This window comes from Arachis ipaensis, chromosome B4 (assembly GCF_059453495.1).
Source record: "Arachis ipaensis isolate K30076 ecotype BB chromosome B4, ASM5945349v1, whole genome shotgun sequence".
NCBI lineage: Eukaryota > Viridiplantae > Streptophyta > Magnoliopsida > Fabales > Fabaceae > Arachis > Arachis ipaensis.
Window position 1 is genome coordinate 81609288 of NC_142439.1, and position 20108 is coordinate 81629395.

At 33.5% G+C, this 20108-nt stretch overlaps 1 protein-coding gene and 1 pseudogene across 1 annotated transcript; one reads left to right on the plus strand and one right to left on the minus strand.

Moving 5' to 3' along the window:
* Positions 1 to 1698: 1698 nt before the first annotated feature.
* On the plus strand, positions 1699 to 3683 carry LOC110270606 (transcription factor ILI7-like). The gene is made up of 2 exons (XM_088485801.1): positions 1699 to 1936; positions 3401 to 3683. The coding sequence occupies exons 1-2, from the start codon at positions 1820 to 1822 to the stop codon at positions 3554 to 3556; spliced, it is 273 nt and encodes a 90-aa protein (XP_088341927.1). The 5' UTR covers positions 1699 to 1819; the 3' UTR covers positions 3557 to 3683.
* Positions 3684 to 16016: 12333 nt separating this feature from the next.
* LOC148568121 (uncharacterized) lies at positions 16017 to 18881 on the minus strand (annotated as a pseudogene).
* Between the last annotated feature and the right edge of the window lie 1227 nt (positions 18882 to 20108).

The following is a 20108-nucleotide window of genomic DNA, read 5'->3' on the forward strand; positions in this document are numbered from 1 at the left end:
ATATAGCTGAATATGAGGCTTTGATATTGGGATTAGAAATCTTGATTGACAAGGGAACATTGGATGTCAAAATTTTAAGTGATTCTCAGTTAATTTTAAAATAGTTGTAAAAAAAGAATTCAAGTGTAATAATAAAAAATGCAATAATATTTGTTGACAACATAGGAGTTATTAGTGTCTTTTTGAAAAGTATCTTTAATTCATATTCCAAGAATTTCAAATGAAATTGTTAATGAGTTTGCTTAAATTGCATCGAAGTATAAGATCCCTTCTGAAACTTTAAGAAAATTGGTAGAGGTTCAACAAATTCTAATACCCATCAAAGAGAGAGAAACTTTAGTCATTGATGAGTGGGATAATGATGATTAGAGAAAATTAATTATAAAATATTTAAAAAATTCGAGTGTTCATGTCAATCGAAAGGTCAAATTAAAGATAATGAATTTTGTATTGATAGGTGATGAATTGTATAAAAAAGATATTGACGAAAGTCTCATAAAATGTTTAAATCAATCTGAAAAATAATTGCTCTTAGTGAAGTCCATGAGGGTATATGTGGCACCCACTAGGCTAGGAAAAAAATAAAATGGAGAGACTAGTAATTGAGTTGAGGATTGTTTTCATATAATTTATGTGGCAGAAACAAACAGTTATATTTTAGTTTTCTCACCTATGAAGCACATGATAAAATTTAATTGGTTAAAAGGGGCTATGAATATATATAATTTGGAAGAAATAGAGGTTGAAATTCTTCTCCAAAAATATACTCTTGTAATTTCACATCCTCATAGACTTTCTAATCTTGCTCAAAGTTCACTTTTCTGTAGGATTCCTTCCATTTATTTTTATATTCTCTTTAGTTTAATTTTCTTGCAAATTTACTTCCTTAGCAAAGCTTTCCTTTTTGTATTTTTCTTTATGTTTATGCATTATATTTAAACTCAAAGTCCTTTGATCATATCAGAAGTGTTTATTGTTTATTTTAAATTCAAAAGTCAGTTACTTTGTTTTCTTTGGTATCTTTTTCATTTCTTTTTCTTTCCTATCGTTTTTAAACTTTACTTTTATACTTCAAGTTTTTTTCTTCTATCAATTCAAAAATAAAATTTTTGGTGTACAACTCAAAACTAGTACTCATAAAAAAAGTAAGTTTCGTTCCTAGATCACTAGATATTGAATTAATCTAGATTTACTAAAAATTTGCCTAAATAATGAGTTTATAAACCCTTCCAAATGTATACATTTTTCTAAACCAAATCTAAGGAATATGAAACATCATCCACACTTTAAACTTGAAATCCCAAACATTTATATAGGTTGTAACTAAAATTGTCTCATGTTTAATAACATGAAGAAAAGAAAATACATTAAGTAGGCTTTGCATAAAAGGATACATGCATGCACCAAGAAAAATAAATAAGTGAAGCTCTACCAAATTTATATTATTATAAGATTTTGTGTTACGCATTGATTCTGAAAAGCACAGTAACCGTGGGCCTATTGTCCATGTATGTGTGATAAAAGCTTCTTTAATTTGATTCATACAATTCAATAATTAAATGCCTGTCAGCAATCGTCTTATTCCAACTAATTAGTGCCTTCACGAACCTATAGCTAGCTTCACTCACTTAACATCTCTCCTCTATTTAAAGGCTTCAATTCATTTCAGTGTGCAATGCAACATCCACATATATATCTACAGAAAATAACACACATACACTGCATTCTACAAGCCAAGCAAAGGCCACATAAATATAATAATTTATTAAGAAATAATAAAGGATAATTATTGAAGTAGTAGAGGCTTTTCCATTCAGTGATGTCTGGCCAGAGAAGCTCCACAACAGGTTCGAAGTTAACAGAGAATGAGATTAATGATCTTGTGTCAAGGTTGCAAGTACTTCTGCCACATCTGAACCAAAGAACCAACTCAAAGGTAGCGTATATATGTGTATAATGTATTGTATCACCATTATTATTTGTTTGTTTGATTGTATAATATATAAAATATTCATTTATCTCTTTTATAATATGATATTAAAGTTCTTATGACTATAAAGTTTTGAATTCAATTCGATTCTTTCTATTCTCATTTTCCTAACTTTTTAAGTTCAGAAAAGATTCTTATATGAAAAATGTGTTAGATCAAATCACTCATATACTTCTATTTTACAATTTAAGATCTTTAATTAGAGTTTTAGAACAGAAAGTTTACGGTTACATTTCACGAGCATTGGTAACACACATTCTTCCTACATGATCTGTATAATGCATTTGTAGTTGCATTACTTGCATTGTTTTCAGTAATGGATAAATGACAGCAGAGTATTGTTCAGTTGGTTTTAATTTTCTATAGAAATTATAATTTATAGTTAGATATTTATGTGAAATTTCATATGTCAGCCTTTTATAAGGGAGACATACATTATTACTTATGGAAAAGTATAGGTAACCAATAAAATTTTTGAACAATGTGTAAACAATATGAATTAATAGGGTTAAAAGAGTAAATTTAATTAGTAGTATTAAATTAAGGTGTAATGTATTTTCATTTAATTGGTGATTGTTCATATTATTCAAAATTTTCATTGTTTCCTAACACTCCCCATTACTTATTTGAGTCCCGATTTAATATCACATAAATACATAAAAGTTGGACTCCTGAAAGAGTGCGATAAAATTAAGCTAAAGGGGAAACAAAAAATGCTCCACTAAAATACACTTGTCAATTTTCATGTCATAGATTTTGGTCAATCATAATTATGTACCAGGGAAGTAAAATAATAAAAAAAAATATTTGAATTCCAAACAAATGTCTACTACCTTAACAACTGGAATAATCCACGTTTGAGTTTATCATATTTTTCTATTTTTCAATTATCCTTTTTTGGGTGTCTCACGTACATAGAACATTCAAATAACATTACTCATATATGAAATGACTGCAAGATATATTTTGGAATGAACACTGAAATTAATGTTTTAGATCTTTTAGATTAAACACTTTGATCTTAAACAAATTTTTATTCTTTAAAAATTTTTGAGAATTACTTTTGTCAGATAAATTTTTTTTTTTTTTTTTTTTGAAGGGAAACTAATTTGACTTGGAATATATCTCCTAAGATCTAATTATCTTATAAAAATTATTAGAAAATTATTAGTCTAACACATTAAAAATTTGATTGGAAAAAAAAATTGCTCTAACTAGAATAATTTTTTAAAATTTATAAAGAATAAATATTTGTAGAAGACCAAAGTATGTAATCTAAAATTTTTTGAAATATGTTTATTATGTGTATTTTTATAGGTAATTCTAAACATTCTTAGGCGAAATTAATTAGCGTTATTCTGAAATTCCTACTCCCTTTTTAAGTGATGAAAAGTTTGCATTTCCATGCAGCATTCAATGTCAAAGATCTTGCAAGAAACTTGCAGTCACATTAGGAGGCTGCAGAAAGAAGTGGATGACCTTAGTGAAAGGCTAGCATTGCTAATGGATTCTATGGATATTAGTGACGTTGACAGAAGAGTTTTAGAAAACTTTTTGCAACAATAACAAATGAGTCCTTTTTCTACATTCTAGGCCCCTATGACCTCCTTGCCTATTTCTATATGTCTCCTCTTTATTGTTCCCACCTATTTAGATTGTAATCTAATAGGGGCTCCAACTAGCTTGTACTAAAATAAGTTGTGTAATGATAAAGAATAAAACTTCTTAAAAGGAAGAGCAAATTCGCTAAAATATTTTTTTTGACAAATCTTGGATAAAATAAATTTAAGGTTTAATAAGTCGGAAATTATTCATTATATTAGTTTATTATTTCTGGTGTGCATTTGAGTATAATAATAGTATGATAAACGCGTGTATGGTGATTTGTACTTCTTACCATCAACGTGAAAATAACACCACAATCTCGCAGTTCTTCAATTGCCACGCCTTTGTGGTCAAAGCATTGGTGTGGAATTTAAAGTCCATAAACTAATTGGTAAGTGTATCGGGTCATACCAAATAATACCTCAGGTGAGTGAGGGTCGATTCCACAAAGATTGATGGGCTAAGCAACAATGATTGAATGATTTACTTAGTTAGACAAGCAGAAAAGAATGTTTGGGTCTCAATTTCATTAAACATTAAATACAGAAAATTAGAAAGCAAGTAGTAAACGGATTGTGAAATATATGAGTAAAACAGTTAAGGTTTTAGAGATGTTTATTTTCCAGATTAACTTTTCTTACCAACTACTTTAATCATGAAAGATTCAATTCAGGACAAATTATATCTGACTAAACCCTAATTCCTTAGACCTTTTTAGTCTCCTTTAATCTTCATCAACTGCCAATTCTTTGGTCATGTGATTCCGATTAGAGGGTTAAGTTCAAAACTAGTTTATGTGCCACAGAAACCCTAATTATCCAAATATAAGAGAATTATATGTCACGTATCCCGTTAAGTCCAGATAACTAGAAATTTAGGAGAAATTGTTTTCAAGCTGTTGTTCAAGTGAGACTCTCTAGAGAACCACAATTGAGCCTGTTGTTGAAGCGAGACGATCCTCTAGAGATAACTCTCCCGAGATTCACAAGAACTCAAATAGAGCAAGGGTCATACTTCTGTTCCACCCAAATTCATAAGATGAAGAACGAAAATAAATTCTTGAAATTGAAATCAAAACAGTAATTAAAATAGAAGAGTAATAATATCAATCCATACAATAAACAGAGCTCCTAACCATAGCAGTGAAAGTTTAGTTGCTCATGGTTTAGAGAGAAAACAAGGATTCTAAAAAACTGTAAATTACGGAATGAGGTAAGAAAAAGAGAGAAGAGTCCCCCGAAGGGCTGAATCTTTTCCCTTTTATATCTAATACTGATTAATGTAAAATATATTTTCTAAAACTAAATAATATCTTTTCTTATTTTAAAATAAAATAAAGTTTAATAAAAAATTAATAAAATCTTCGCGCTGGCTCCTTGGACGAATGGGGACCACCAAATTCACTAAGGGTGGCGCCAAACTTGGGTTGAGCCAAGTTTGGCGCCATCATACCCGTGTGGAATCTTGCAATTATGGTGCTCATGAAGTTAAACTTGGAATCACTTCAACGCCACACACTCTTCCTGATTTTCTAGCACTGGCGCCAAACTCCAAACTTCTCAAGTTTGGCTTCAATTTAACGCCATGCAATTCCTAGAGGTGGGTGAGTGTAGCGCCAAACTTGAAAAATACCAAATTTGCCATCACCAAGGTAGTGATTCTAAACGAAAAGTATAGACTATTATATATCATTGGAAAGCTCTGAATGTTAGCTTTCCAATGCCATTGAAATCGCGTCAATAGGACCTCTTTAACTCAAGTTATGTTTATTAGAGTACAAGGAGGTCAGGGTTGACAACATCATCCACTTTCTTCCTTTTCTTCTACACGAATTCTGTCAAACCTGTCCGAATGCTACTTGAAATAAACCAAATTACACACAACTCAAAGTAGCATTCATAGTGGCTCAAAAATACTTAATTCTTGATTAAACTTAATAAATTCGAATGCAAATTCACTAGGAAAAGATAGGAAAGATGCTCACGCATTAAGCACCCATGCTCTATGATACTGCTGCACTGCTTCTCGTGGATCATGAGATCCTGGAGGGTGGACATGCATTGTCCATGCAGCAGGCACGCCATCTCCTTCTAAGAGAAATTCTGTTGAACATTTTAAAAAACTTAAGAACACACTTAATAAAATTAAAGAAAAAATATTTTTTGATAAATGTAAGAGGAATTGTAGCGCAGATGGTTCAAAATAATTTTTGAATGTATGTGATAGAGTGTGAACAAATAAGGGGTTTGAAATAATTATTTGTGGAAGGTCTTAAAAAATTCTTAAAAAATTTTTTGAAGATGGATGATATTTAATTATGGGAAAGATGAGCTATCTGTGTAAACTACTAAATGAGTCTAAGTAAAAGTAACATACTAAACTTCTTATGTTTACTTTATCCCAGCCAAATTTGATTGTATTTTGTCATTTGATAATGCTATCACAATGTTATCTTGGGCTAATTCATGTTGTCTTCTTGGTTTGAGATACATGGCATGAAAGTCGGGTCATGATCGGGGTGACGATGATTGGTGGTGTGGTATCAGTAGTGATGATCGTAGATAGTGGCCCTAGAAAGAACACAAGTATGGCGCTTGATCTATGTGGCACATTTCGCACCCCTCATATGACGACTACTACTATACTACCACTCCTCCTATCTTGATTGTAGCTACCTTCACATCAATAGTGGTTGAATCTTTGTCATAGGGACTAAAGCCAATGAGGATGATCAAGACTTTTGGCTCCCATGCTTACATGGCAGGCTCACCTGGCACCTAGACCTAGTCTCAGCCCTAGCCTCAATCCCAGTCTCAGCGACAGTCACAACCTCAGTCTTGTAAGAATCGCAACTAATCAACCAGTTAATTAAGTGATTAATTGCCCAAATTAGGCTTTGAAAAGTTAGAGTGAGAATTTGAGGATTTAAAGGTAATTTTTGGACTCAATAGGTCTTTTTGAGTCAGAAAATGCGCTTTTTATGAAAAATCGTAAAAAATCACGAACCGGAAATTGAACAGGTTGAACCGGTTCAAGTCTGTCCGGTACCGCATGAGAAAAAGTAAAAACCGGAGAAAACCTTAGAAAAATGTTAGAAATGGAAAACCGGGCATTAATTTTAAAGGTTTGGCCCGAAGTTGGGCCAAACGGGCTAAAAACGCTAACAGCTTGGACCGGACCCAAGTTGGGCCTAAGCCCAACATATAAATACACTTAAATGAACCCATTTCAGTCACATTCACCCTCATAACTTAAACACAACAGCAGCTGAAGTGAGGAGAGGGGTGGGAGCTTTCCACCATTGTTACTATTCACTTCAAACTTGCCAAGCTCATATCTTGAGCTAGAGAGCTCCGATCGCTGCACCGTTTGCGGCTACGCGTTCCTCGTGAAGAGCTCTACAAAAATCATATAAGAAACTGGAAAGAAAAGCTCGAATTCCTCTCAGTTTCTCTCCTCAAAATTTCGGGTTCATAGGGTTTTTGATTAAATTAGTTTTTGTGATTTTGGATGTTTAGGTTTGCTCTAATCCTTGCTTAGCCTTGGATTCTTGCTATTAAATCTGTTGGAGAAGGTAAGAGCCACTAAAACCTTGTGAATTTATGTTTAATTGGAACCCTAGGTTGCTTTGAGGTGAATTACATGTATATAGTTTGATTATTGTGGCTTTGGGAGCTCTTGGAACTTTTTTGTGCTTATTGGAGTGGAAGTGAAAGCTTGGTTTATGGTTGGAAGCTTGTTTGTGCTATAATTGAAGTTTTGGTGCATAAAGGGGAATCGGCCAAGGTATGGTTTCGATTTCCTCTATGTAGTATATAATGTTCATGGACACATAGGCTAGTGACCAATAAGATAGGTTGAACTAAAATGACAGTTGGTGTGTTATATGTTGATGAATTGATGAATGTTGGGTTGATTGTGATGAATTATAATGATATGATGATGTTGAATGATTGTATGGATTGGAAGTTGGTTCCTTATGATAATTGTAGTGTTATGATTTATGAAATTGTGGGTTTGATGGTGAATTTGATCATAAGTGTCATATAGTTGATGTTGGAATTGATAGTAATGAAATGAGAAGGAGAATGTGGGAAATTTGGTGTATTGTAATGCAACAAGTACATTTTGATGAAAAATGGAGTTTTGGATGGTATTGTATGGTTTGAAATGTGTATGGTGAGAAATGGTATAAATTGTGAAGTTTGGTAAAATTGAGTTTTTGGTGAACTTTGCTCGGTCATCACTTTTGCCTCGATTTTCAAAATTGATTGAAATTTATTTAGAATTAAAGATCTTTGAAAACTCTTTAAATCGATATAAAATTTATGAAAATTGGAATTTTGTAGAGGAAGTTATGATCCTTCAAAGTTGGTGTTAAAAATCTAAAAATATGCAGAGTTGCAGAATTTCATGATTTCTGATATGTGCGGACGCACACACTCGTGCGGACGCACACCCTGCAAATATTTTGACCTGTGTGGACGCACGCACCTGTGTGCACGCACAGGCAGGGAAGTGCGTTCTGTTCGCAGCGCTGGCATAGCTTGTGCGCGCACATATCCAAGGAAAAACTTCAACCTGTGCGGACGCACACGTCGGGAAGGTCAGTCTGTTGGGGACACTGGCACAGGTTGTGCGAGTGCACAGATCCTTGTAAAAATTGACACATGTGCGTACGCACACCCCTGTGCATACGCATGTATTTCAAAACTCTCAGGAGTGTGCGGACGTACAGACCCTTGTGCGGCCGCACACGTCCTGTTTCTCAAAATTTTATTTGTTTTCAACTATTCTACCTTCCCAAAAAGGTTGTAAGCTTCTAAAACACCATTTTAAAAACTTATGGGCTTAATTTTGAGTATTGGAACATGGGATGTAAGTTAAGGTTTCTAGAACACGGTTTTATGATAAATTAGAAAACGGAGGCCTAGGTTTCTGGTGTACTGAGAATGATTTGACATTGGGTGGAGGATGATTGATACATGAGATAAGGAATGCTGAACCTTGGACATTGGAAACTGAGTTATGAATGGACAGTGGTTGAGATGAGTCGAGGACTCGGATTGAGACGATGGATCTCTGTATATTAAAAATATTTTCTGAAAACCACTGAGATATTGTTTTTATTGAGATTATGAGACGCTATGCGCCTGGCAGGGACGGGGTTGGATCCCGCCTGTCGAGGTAGCGGCGGCGGCATAAGGGCGGTGGTTCGTCCCGCTTGCGTTGAGATGTGAGGTCTGTGGCAAGAGTATCCTGCTCGTATCCCTTCGGACCTATAGGCGAGCAGGCGCCGGTACCTGGACAGTGATCCAGGCACTATATCTCGGGGGTTCCCATATGAGAAATCCGAAGGGCGACGTCTCCATGGAGATGTGTCGGGTTGGCAGTTGAACCAACAATGTGATATCACAGCCAGTAGGGCAGGCATTCATCATATGCATTTTCTATCTGTTTGTATGCTTTGTTTACTTGTAATGGCTTGCCTAATTGAATAACTTGCTTACTTACTATCTGAATTATTTGTCTCATATGATTCTACTTGTGTTTTACTTGCATTGTTTATTAATTGTACTTTCTACTGGGATTGAGGAGGTTTGGAAGGCGGTGGCGATGGGATCGCATGGAGGATAGGTTGGTGAAGGCTGTGGGACATCGGTGTTTGGTTAGAGTAGAAATCGCTTAAGATGGATTACCCGGTTTAATTATGATAAGGTTTATATTATGCTTGTTTTGTTTTAGAATGCTTTAAGCTTGAATCTTGTGATGGATATGGAGCTTAGGATTGCCTTTGGCATCCCGAGGTCTTATATCCTACATCACTTGGTACTGTTACCATACTGAGAACCTCCGGTTCTCATACCATATATTTGTTGTGTTTTTCATATGCAGGTCGCAACCCACCTCGGTGAGTTGCTTTGGATGGTGACAGGAGCGGAGGATCTTGGATTCTTTTGGAGTCTTTTTGGTTTATCTTGTTTCTACATCTCTCTTTTGTATTTTGTTTTGCCTAGAGGCATGTATTTGAGAGAAAGAAAACTTGTATAAGCTTTTTTTAAACTGTCAGGTTTCTATATGGTCTGTGTATTGCTAGCCGGCTTATACTCTGCGAGTCGAGGCTAGTTTCTTATGATATTATACTTTGATACTATTACCTTGTTTATATCACTTCTGTTTCTTGTGCCTTAAGATAGTAGCTTCGCTAGTATGCTTTGCGCTTTTGAAATCCTATTTTTAAGCTATATCTTTCATCGGGCTTCTAGATTATATTATTTCTTTTATATATTATACATATGAGCTTTAGAATTGTCGTAATCTCTGATTAACCTTTGCTTTACGGCGCGAGGTAAGGCTTAGGCTAATTAGGGTGTTACAAGTCTCATCCTGAATCATGTTAAATATTCTATCTTAGTTGAATGCATATTCTTAACCTTGCATCATATGTATGCTTATGTGTTTTGATGTATGACAACATGAGATTTCCGTCAGCAAAATAACTAGTGTTATGAAAAGTAATGAACTTAATCTTTTACTTGACTTTAACCTAACTTATAAATTGACTATATGGTAAATAGAAATATAATTTCATCACATGTATTATGTGATATAACATCAAGTTTGATGAGTGATTTTAAAGGAAAAAAATTTTGTCAAAGATTCGATGTAAAAAGTTTTTACCGTTTTACGACGAGTAAAAACAGATTTTTACAAAGAGGATTCTTACATCAAACTCAAACACAAGCTCCTCATTAAAGAATTAATAATGCATGCATCAAAGATTATATAACAAGGAGAAGTCCAACAAACAAGGTTTAGGTGTAGGACTTTAGCTTTTACTTGTAAGGGTAACTCAAGTTTATCTCTCAAGCTAAAATCAAGTTTTAATCAAAGTAAAATTATTTTTACTCAATGATTTCAAAAATACATAATTGAGATGAGTATAGGTCGTGTTATGATTATCCTAATATGTTTATAATAGATTATGGAGAGTATGACGATATCTAATCATGCACAATGCACCATAACTCGAAATTTAAATTTGTTGAAATTTAAACCTAAAGGATCGATCCCTATGTTATGTTTCACGCAAAGTTGAACTAGATGATTGATTCCTAGCCTTGAGGATTGATCCTATATGTCCTTGTAGACATAAGACCCTACCAAGAGCATATGTTTTTGACTCATTTGCTCTCTCCACTCACTTCTAACATTCATGGATGCATGAAGACCTATAAATAGAGGTCTTGGTCCTTTGTTGGAGAACACAACTTTTTCATGCTATAAACTTTTATTGTGATTAAATTCCTTAAGTTTTCAAAGTGTTTTTCATAAACATTTGAGAGATAGCTTTAGATTATTCATAATGATTCATTTATAACCATATACTCTTTTGAGAGAGCTCATTATTTCTAAATTTCACTATCACATATTGTAAAATAAGAGTTTTGTAACGCTTCCTAATTTTTGAGAGACTTAGAGGTTATTTTCTCTATGGTGAGACTTGCTAAACACTATAGTCAGTGAGGATACCTAAGATTGTTAAGCACTCAAGGAAAAAACACTTGAAATTAGTATTACTTCAAGTTCTTAGAGAAGAAGTCTCGAAGTGGAGTCGTTTAACGGTTTCATATATTATGAGGTGTTCATATACAACTTCATATACTGTGAGGTGTTCATCAAGTGATCTATCTTGTTGCGGTTTCTCAATGCCCCTATAAGGTTGGTGATATAGTAAAAATCTTTGAATTTTAGTGGGAGGACGTTGGTGAAAATTTTGTGCTTGTACTTCTTTCTAACCCTTAAACTCTTAAAATTTCTTGCTATTTACTTTTCTAAAGTGATGTGGAAAGTTGGCTCCTTATAAGTTCTTAGAAATTCGTTCAAGTCCTTAGCTTGAAAAAGTTCTAGTACGAAAATACTGGCTTTTAAGCTTTCATTTATTTTAGATAAGTGGTACAAAAAATATCAAGTACGTGGTTTAAATGCTTGAAGTTCGCTTATAAGCCCACAAAAAACAGAAGTATGTCACCTTTGTTCACAAGTTTACATTTTCGTAATTTAAGTTTCCATCTATATTCCGCAAATTTTTAATTTAACATTTATGCTCAATTCAACCCCCTCTTCTGTATATTTATGGTGTTCTTATCGACTAACAAGTCAAACCACAACATAGGCCCGTCACTCCTTTACAGGGTGCACCAAGTCACTTCTCACTTAGAGGCTGAGCTTCCACCACTGACAATCGGATTTTGCTTAGTTTGAATGGAAATGACCGGTATGCTTCTAATTTATACGGTTAAATTTTTTACATCATCCTTAATTTAATGATAAGAAAATTAGATTGGGGCTTAGGGGTTTTATCACAATAGATAAGAATTATTCAGTAAAAGGGGACAAGAAAAGAATGGCACCACGAAGAGGAATTTATTGGCACAAAGAGACACAGCGAAAATATAAAAAGATAGATAAAGGGGGTTTCCTACTAGACCTCTAAGAAACCTGTCCTTAGCAACCAAGGTCACCGAAAGAGATTCCCTATTAGACCTTTAAAGAACCTGTCCTTGACAACCTAGATCAGAGGGATGAAAATTGAATCACTCAATCTTCTCCATGCAACAAGCAAAGCAAATCACTCACCTCACTTAATCACACTAAAAAAATGTGCATAAAGCACTAAGAAAATTTTATTCATCAAAGTTGTGTAAATGTCTCACCAAAGGTGTTGAAATAGACCCCTAACTGGGTAAAAGATAAGATAAGATAAGACAGCTAATTTATATCATATTTGACCTTATTGGATTATATCAGATTTGATTTAAATTTTAAAATCCTAAAGATATGATAACTATTTTAAATCAAATTTGATCTTATTAGATTAGATCAGATTTGATTTAAATTTAAAATCCCTAAAAATACTACTAAGCAAATCAAATATTCCAACAAACTCTAACAACAAAACAAATTAAAAATAAATGATTAAAAATTCAAAAATTAATAAAAATTACGCCTTCCATTGAATTTGAAAAGCTCTATTAGGTTTCTTGTTGTCCTGCCTTAGCCCAAGGGCCTTATGAATTGTTGCCCTTTCAGCACCACTATTTTTTAGACGGACTCTTGGTCTTCTTGATGTCTAAGATTGGCATGGCACAATTCTTCTAGTATTCAGATCCTTGAATATGATAGGATTACCATTCCACCCCTTAGCTCTAAGATGACGAAAATGCCCTCCTGACCATGTATCATCTTTTCCCTCTTCAAAAAAGATTCATCCTCGAATCTTGATTGAGAAGCTCTTTTTCCCTCTAAGGAATCCAAACCCAATCTCCCGGTTCAAATACTATGGTTTGATGGTTCTGCTTAATCCACTGAATTGTGGGTGTGTCCCTCATGTGTGCAAGTTCAATCTTTCCAACCATACTTTCACCATCTTGTCCAAAGTGTGCAATTTCTCTATCTTCTCTTTTATCCATATTAATACCTCCATAATTGACCAGTGAATCTACAAAGACTGAGAAAGTTGATATAAAAATACTAGAAATTTCATGGTTAGGTGTATGAGAAACTAAGGACTCTGTGAAATTCAATGATACTAATGCACTCTTGTCTAAGCTAGAACTTTCTAGATTTCTCTCACAAGTGTGTTTATTGCTCTCAGTTTCTTTTTCACTCATTGACTCCTCTCGTTCACTATTCTCCTATTTTCTCTCAAAACTCTCGCTTTCAATCAAACATAGATTCTTTTCACTCAAACACTCACTTTCTTTCTCAGTTTCTTTTCTCTCATATTTTTCAAATTGCTCACATCCCAAGGACCTAGTTGAAAAATTATGCACTTTTGAATCTTCCAAGGACACATCACCCTCTACAGCACACTCAACAAATTCTTCCATCTCTGGCTTTGAAGAAGAATGAAAGATAGAAGTAGAAGAAATCCTCTTCTTATGTTGATCTATCATTTGTTGCACCTGCTCCATGTCAATTGCCAATTTGACCAAATCCTCCAAGGTCATGTAACGATAACGTTGGACTTTATCTGCAAGTTCTTCATGTAATCCAAACAAAAATCGTTCCATAAGAACCTCAGGACTCCTTAATAATATCAGCCTTGTCCATAAAATATAGAAACTCCTTGTGGTACTCCATCACTAATTGTGAACCTTGTTGTAACTCACAAAATTTTTCAAAAAATTCATGGTGGTATGATGATGGCACAACTCGATTCCTCATGTGGTATGATGATGGCACAAATTGGTTCCTCATAATTTTCTTCATCTTCTCCCAGCTGCAAATTTGGCTCTTTTCGTACCATCTTTTAGATCTTCCTAATTCAATCCAATATACACGAGCAGCATCGAAAAAATTGGCTTGTACTAGTTGAACCTTCTTTTCCTATGAAAGGATGCAATTTGCAAAAATTAATTCTACCTTTCTTTCCCATCTGAAATAAGCTTTAGGATCATTGCTCCCTTTGAATGCAAGGATTTGCAACCGAGAACCCTTTTTCGCATATGAGATTCCTTCATCATCACTATCATAATACTCAATCATTTTTTTGTGACTTTTTTTTTATTTTTTCTGGACTCTAAGGTGAATTTGCAGAAATTAAAGAGAAAAAAAATAAAGAGACTAAACAAGACCCATGGAACGTGTAGATAAATAAAAATTTACCTACGATCTGTAACTGATACTAGATGACAAAAATTAATTAGGATTTAATAAATTTAAAAGCATTAAAATTCCAATGGAAGGGGGACAAGAAAAGAATGGCACCAAAAAGAGGAATTTATTAGTGGTGCACAAAATTAGAACTCGCACAACTGAACCGGCAAGTGCACTGGGTCGTCCAAGTAATACCTCAGGTGAGTGAGGGTCGAATCCCACGAGAATTGTCGGATTGAGCAAGCAATGGTTATCCTGCAGATCTTAGTCAGGTGAATAGAAAAGGTAGTTGTTGTTGAAAGTGCATAAAATAATTAAAGAACGCAATAAAGAATAGCAGAGAAACAATAATGAGAAATCAGTTAAGGTCTTGGAGATGCTTTATCCTTCTAGATTAACTTTTCTTACTGATTACTTTAATAATGGATGATTCATTCAATGACAAAGCTGTAAGTGATTAACTTATGTCCTCTCATCAAGTTAATCTCCCCTAAACCATAGCAAAACATCATATTTGAGTAACTCATGTCCTCTCATCAAGTTAGCTCATAGTGCTTCACTATAGTCGAAGATGAAGCCCGTGCAATTCACGCTCCTTTTGTTGATCCTACTTAAAATACCACAGACAAGGTCGGATCTTCCGGATCAGAGAATGATGCTTTATGATTCTAGCCTTAGTGCCATAGAGACCTCATTTACCCATGACTAATGGGATTTTATGTCACGTATCCCAATTAGCCCAAATACTCTCTTAGAACCTGCGATGCACTCTCAAGCTGTAGCTCAACACTATCTGGGTCAAGACTTGCATGAACTCAAGTAGAATAAGGGGTCATACTTCCGTTCCACCTTAGATTCATAAGGATGAAAGACGAAAAATGCATCATAGAATAGAATCAAACATATATTGAAATAGAAACCATAATATTATTAATCCATAGGAATCAGCAGAGCTCCTAACCTTAACCCAGGAGCACTACTAGAAATAGGACTTTTCGGACGAAAATTTCAAACAAAATTTATTTCGTCTGAATGACTTTTTCATTTCGGACAAATTTGAGATAAATGTTGAACAACTTTTAATGGAGATATTGGAATAATATATTTTGTCCTAAATTTGTCTAAATTTTATCCCAAATTTTTTTTGGATGGCGCCAAAATTTTCATACAAATTAGCAACACATTTTGGACAAAAACTATAATTCGTCCGTAATCCATCTGAATATGCACAATAACTTCAGACGGATTTGGGACGCATTTTGAAAAATGTTAATTCTATCCCAAATTTGTCTATAATTAGTCTTAAATGCTTTTACTATATCTAACCCTTCGAAGTAGCTAAATTTTTTTTCCACAAATTTTGGACGAAAATAACATTATTTGTAAATTCTGTTTGAAAGTGCATCGGTTTTCAAACGAATTTCAAATATTTATTAAAAAATTTTAACTTTAATATAAAAATATTGTTTATATTTTAAACTAGTCTATTATTTTTTAAATTATTCTTTTAATTATTTATGTTATAATAATTCAAAATTTAATTTTGTAACAAATTTAAGATAAAATATATCTAAAAGAATCACACATATAAAAACTTGAAAATAAATTATATCCAATCTTCTAAAAAAATAATACAAATAAAATATAATAAAAAATCATATAAAATAAAAAAATTACATACTTTTTCATATAAGATTAAGATATAGTGAAAATTAAAAAAAAATACAAATGAATATATTTTATAGTGCACTTTTTCATACTATTCAGTTTGATCTTCATCTTCATTATCCTCATTGTTCTCATCCTCGTCCTCGTTCTCGTCTTCATCCTCGTCCTCGTCCTCATCCCCAAGTGTGTCATCATCATCATCATATCTTGTACTATTGGTATCTAATAAATCAATAATAGTGTAAATATCATTTGAGATATGATTGTTAGATTGATTTGTGGCATCTTCTTGATATGCAAAATCTTCCGTTGTTTCAATCTCAATCTCACCTCTTGCTTTAGTCTTGAATACAAACCACCATTCTTCTTTTTTCCTAGTATTGCTCATTGGATGATGTACAAAATATACTTAGATTGCTTTATGTGCAATGATAAATGGATCATATTTACCATATCGTCGATTCTTTCGAATCTGTATGATTCCATACTCTTTGTTTACCTTTATTCCTTTGCCAATTGTGGGATCAAAACATTCACATTTAAATAGTACAACTCTTTTTAGTGGTAGCCCAGTATACTCAACTTGAATAATTTCATCAAGCTGGCCATAGAAATCATTTTCATATTCACCATAACCTGTGCCTTTGACACATATTCCATAATTCTGAGTTGACTTTTCACTTGAGTGAGATCTTGTGTGAAACCTGAAACCATTGACTTTGTAAATAGGCCAATATTTAACAATTCTCAAAGGATCCCATGCCAAGGAATGAATATTCAAATCCGTCACATTATTTAAAGGATCATGAACCTATATTAAATAAGAACCAAGAAGTTAGAATATAATATGTCATCTACCAAAAAATGTGTGTACAATAAGACTATCATATCATGTTGACTTACATAATTTTTAAACCACTTCGTAAAATCCACTTCAATAAATTGATCAACTTTTTCATCACTTAAAGTAATATGATCTTGGCATATGAAGTCCACAAAGATCCTATAGTACATGAATTTCAAAGAAATTTAAATTATTAATATAAGAAAATATTATTAATAGTAAGAATATACATAGGAAGATAAATACTCACTCAATATATGTCTTAATTTCATCATAATTTATTAGTATATGATTCATGACTGCACTAAATTCTTTGTCATCTAAATAACGAGTTTTGCATTCACCAGCCAAACAACCAGGCAAATTAAAAATAAACAATGTTGGTTGCATTGAATCATCACCCTCGTCATTTTTCTTTGTGTCGATACTAGTTTGGTTAAAATAGTACTCACAAAAGTAAGAAATCTCCTCAATTAGGTATGATTCAATGATAGATCCTTCAACATGTGCTTTGTTCTTGACCTTTTTCTTAAGATGATGGAGAAATTTGTCATAAAAAAATTCATAACAAAAATCAAATAACAAACAATTGGCTTAATAAAACAGTAAAAAAATTTGAGAATAAATATAGAGGTGTGACTAAGGTTCCTCTCAAAAGGATACATCCATCTATATTGCACAGGACCACCAAGCAATGCTTCAAATGGCAAATGAATAGGTAGATGTTCCATTGAGTCAAAAAATCAAGGAGGAAAAATATGTTTTAACTTGCATAGCACAATTGGAATATTTTCTTCAAGCTTATTGAGAACATCTTCTCATAACGATGTTGAGCACAAATCTCGGAAGAATTGACTTAACTTTGTTATTGGCTTCCATATCTGCTCTGGCAATGAACTAAAAGCAATTGGGAGTAAACGTTCCATAAATATATGACAATCATGAATTTTCATTCCATATAACTTGCCCTCCTTCATGTCAATGCATCTCCTAAATTTGAAACATATCCATCAGGCATCCTTAACTCTTTCACCCATTCACATATTGCCCTCTTTTGCTGGAGGGTAAATGTGTAGTTTGCTTTGGGTTTTATAATTTCACCTTCACTTTGTTCTGCCAGTTCTAAACTTTTTCGCTTACAGTAAAATGACAGATCCAATCTAGCCTTTGCATTATCTTTAGCCTTCTCTTTGATGTCCATGATAGTATTAAATATATTATCAAATACATTCTTCTCAATATGCATTACATCAAGGTTATGCGAATTAAATTATGACGCCAATAAGGCAAATCCCAAAATATGCTTCTTTTGGTCCAATTATGCGTACTTCCATATCCTTCTATCTCAAGTTGCTCAACATCACTAATCTTTTCATAATTCTTAACTATATCCCATATTTTCTCTCCAGTTAATCTTGGCGAAGGTTCTAATCTCTCAATTCTATTCTTATAGAATGCATCCTTGTTTCTTCTAAACATGTGATTATCTGGCAAGAATTGTCTGTGGCTGTCAAACCATGATGGCTTTTCCCCATTTTTTAATTGGAATGCCTTGGTTCGTTCCATACAATATGGACATGCTAGCCTACCTACTGTCATCCATCCAGACAACATCTCATATGCGGGAAAATCATTAATAGTCCACAACAAGGTAGCTCGCATTACAAAATTTGACTTGGAATGAATATCATAAGTTAAAACACCATCTTCCCAGAGTATTTTTAGCTCATCAATCAAGGGCTGCAGGTATACATCAATCCTAGTTTTGGGATTACGAGGACCAGGAATAATCATGGATAAAAACATGTAAGGAGTTTTCATGCACATAGAAGGAGGCAGATTATAAGGAGTGACAATTATTGACCAACATGAATATTGTTTACCAGATTGCCCAAAAGGGATGAATCCATCAGCACATAATTCTAGTCTGACATTGCGTGGTTCTTGAGAAAATTGTGGATGTTTTCTATCAAAATACTTCCATGCTTTTGAATCCGATGGATGCTCAAGAATTCCTTTAACTTCGTGATCAAAATGCCATCGCATGTGAGGTGCTGTGTGCATTGAAGCATAAAGTCTTCTTAAATGAGGTATAAGCGGTAAATAGTGCATTCGTTTCAAAGGCACTTTTTTACCCTTTTTACCTATCTTGTACCTTGGAGAATGACAAAATTTACATTCCTTTCTTGGTATGTGATGTGTGAGCATCTTTCCTATCTTTTCCTAGTGAATTTGCTTTTAAATTATTGAGTTTAATCAAAAATTAATTATCTTTTAGCCACTATGGATGCTACTTTGAATCTTGTGCAATTCTGTTTATTTTAGGTAGCATTTGGTTGGATTTGATGGAGCTTCTGCAGAAAAAGAGAAGAATGCTATATAGGGAAGAAATGCTTAGAGGATGGAGAGGAAGCTTGCATAAATCGAAGGAGCACAAGAATTAAAGGAGATGACAGCGAGGAGCGACGCGTGCGTGTGATTTGGAGCTTTCCATGGCGACGCGTGAGCGTACCTGATGCGTACGCGTGGATTGAAGATATGCACAGCAACGCGTGCGCGTACCTGATGCGTACGCGTGACACGCGAAGAAGATCATCGACGCGTATGCGTGATTGACGCGTACTCATGACAAATGCGAAGTGTAGAAAATGCTGATTAATTAATTCTGATTTAAAACTTTATTTTTATTTTAAAATAGGAAAAGATATTATTTTAGTTTTAGAAGATAGATTTTAAATTAATTAGGATTAGATATAAAAGGGGATTGGAATTATTCCACAGGGGATTCCATTCCACCTCTACCAAAATACATTTGATTAGAATCCTTATTTTCTCTTTGCCATGAGCAACTAAACCTCCACTATTAAGGTTAGGAGCTCTATCTATTGTATGGATTGATAATATTATTTTCTATTTTAATTCAAGTATTGATTTTTATTTCAAGAATTGTTTTAGTTCTTTATTTTATGAATTTGGGTGGAACGGAAGTATGACCCTCTTTCTAATTGAGTTCTTCTATAACTTGGAAAAGCTCTCTACTTGAACAACAGCTTGAAAACATATTCTCCTAAATTTCTAGTTTATCTGAATTTAACGGGATACGTGACATAAAATCCTTTTATATTTGGGTAATTAGAGTTTCTGTGGCATATAAACTAGAATTAAACTTCACTCCCTAATTGGAATTAATTGACCAAGGAATTGGCGGTTGATGAATTTTAAAGGAGACTAGAAAGGTATAAGGAATTAGGGTATAGTCACATATAGTTTGCCATGAATTAAATCTTACATGATTAAAATAAATTAATAAGAAAAGTCAATTCGGAAAATAGATAACTC

Bases quoted from the DNA above. Each gene is read 5' to 3' on its own strand.
- LOC110270606 (XM_088485801.1), top strand. From the start codon at position 1,820: ATGTCTGGCCAGAGAAGCTCCACAACAGGTTCGAAGTTAACAGAGAAT. The intron at 1,937-3,400 runs GTAGCGTATATA...ATTTCCATGCAG, and splicing joins ACCAAAGAACCAACTCAAAG to CATTCAATGTCAAAGATCTT.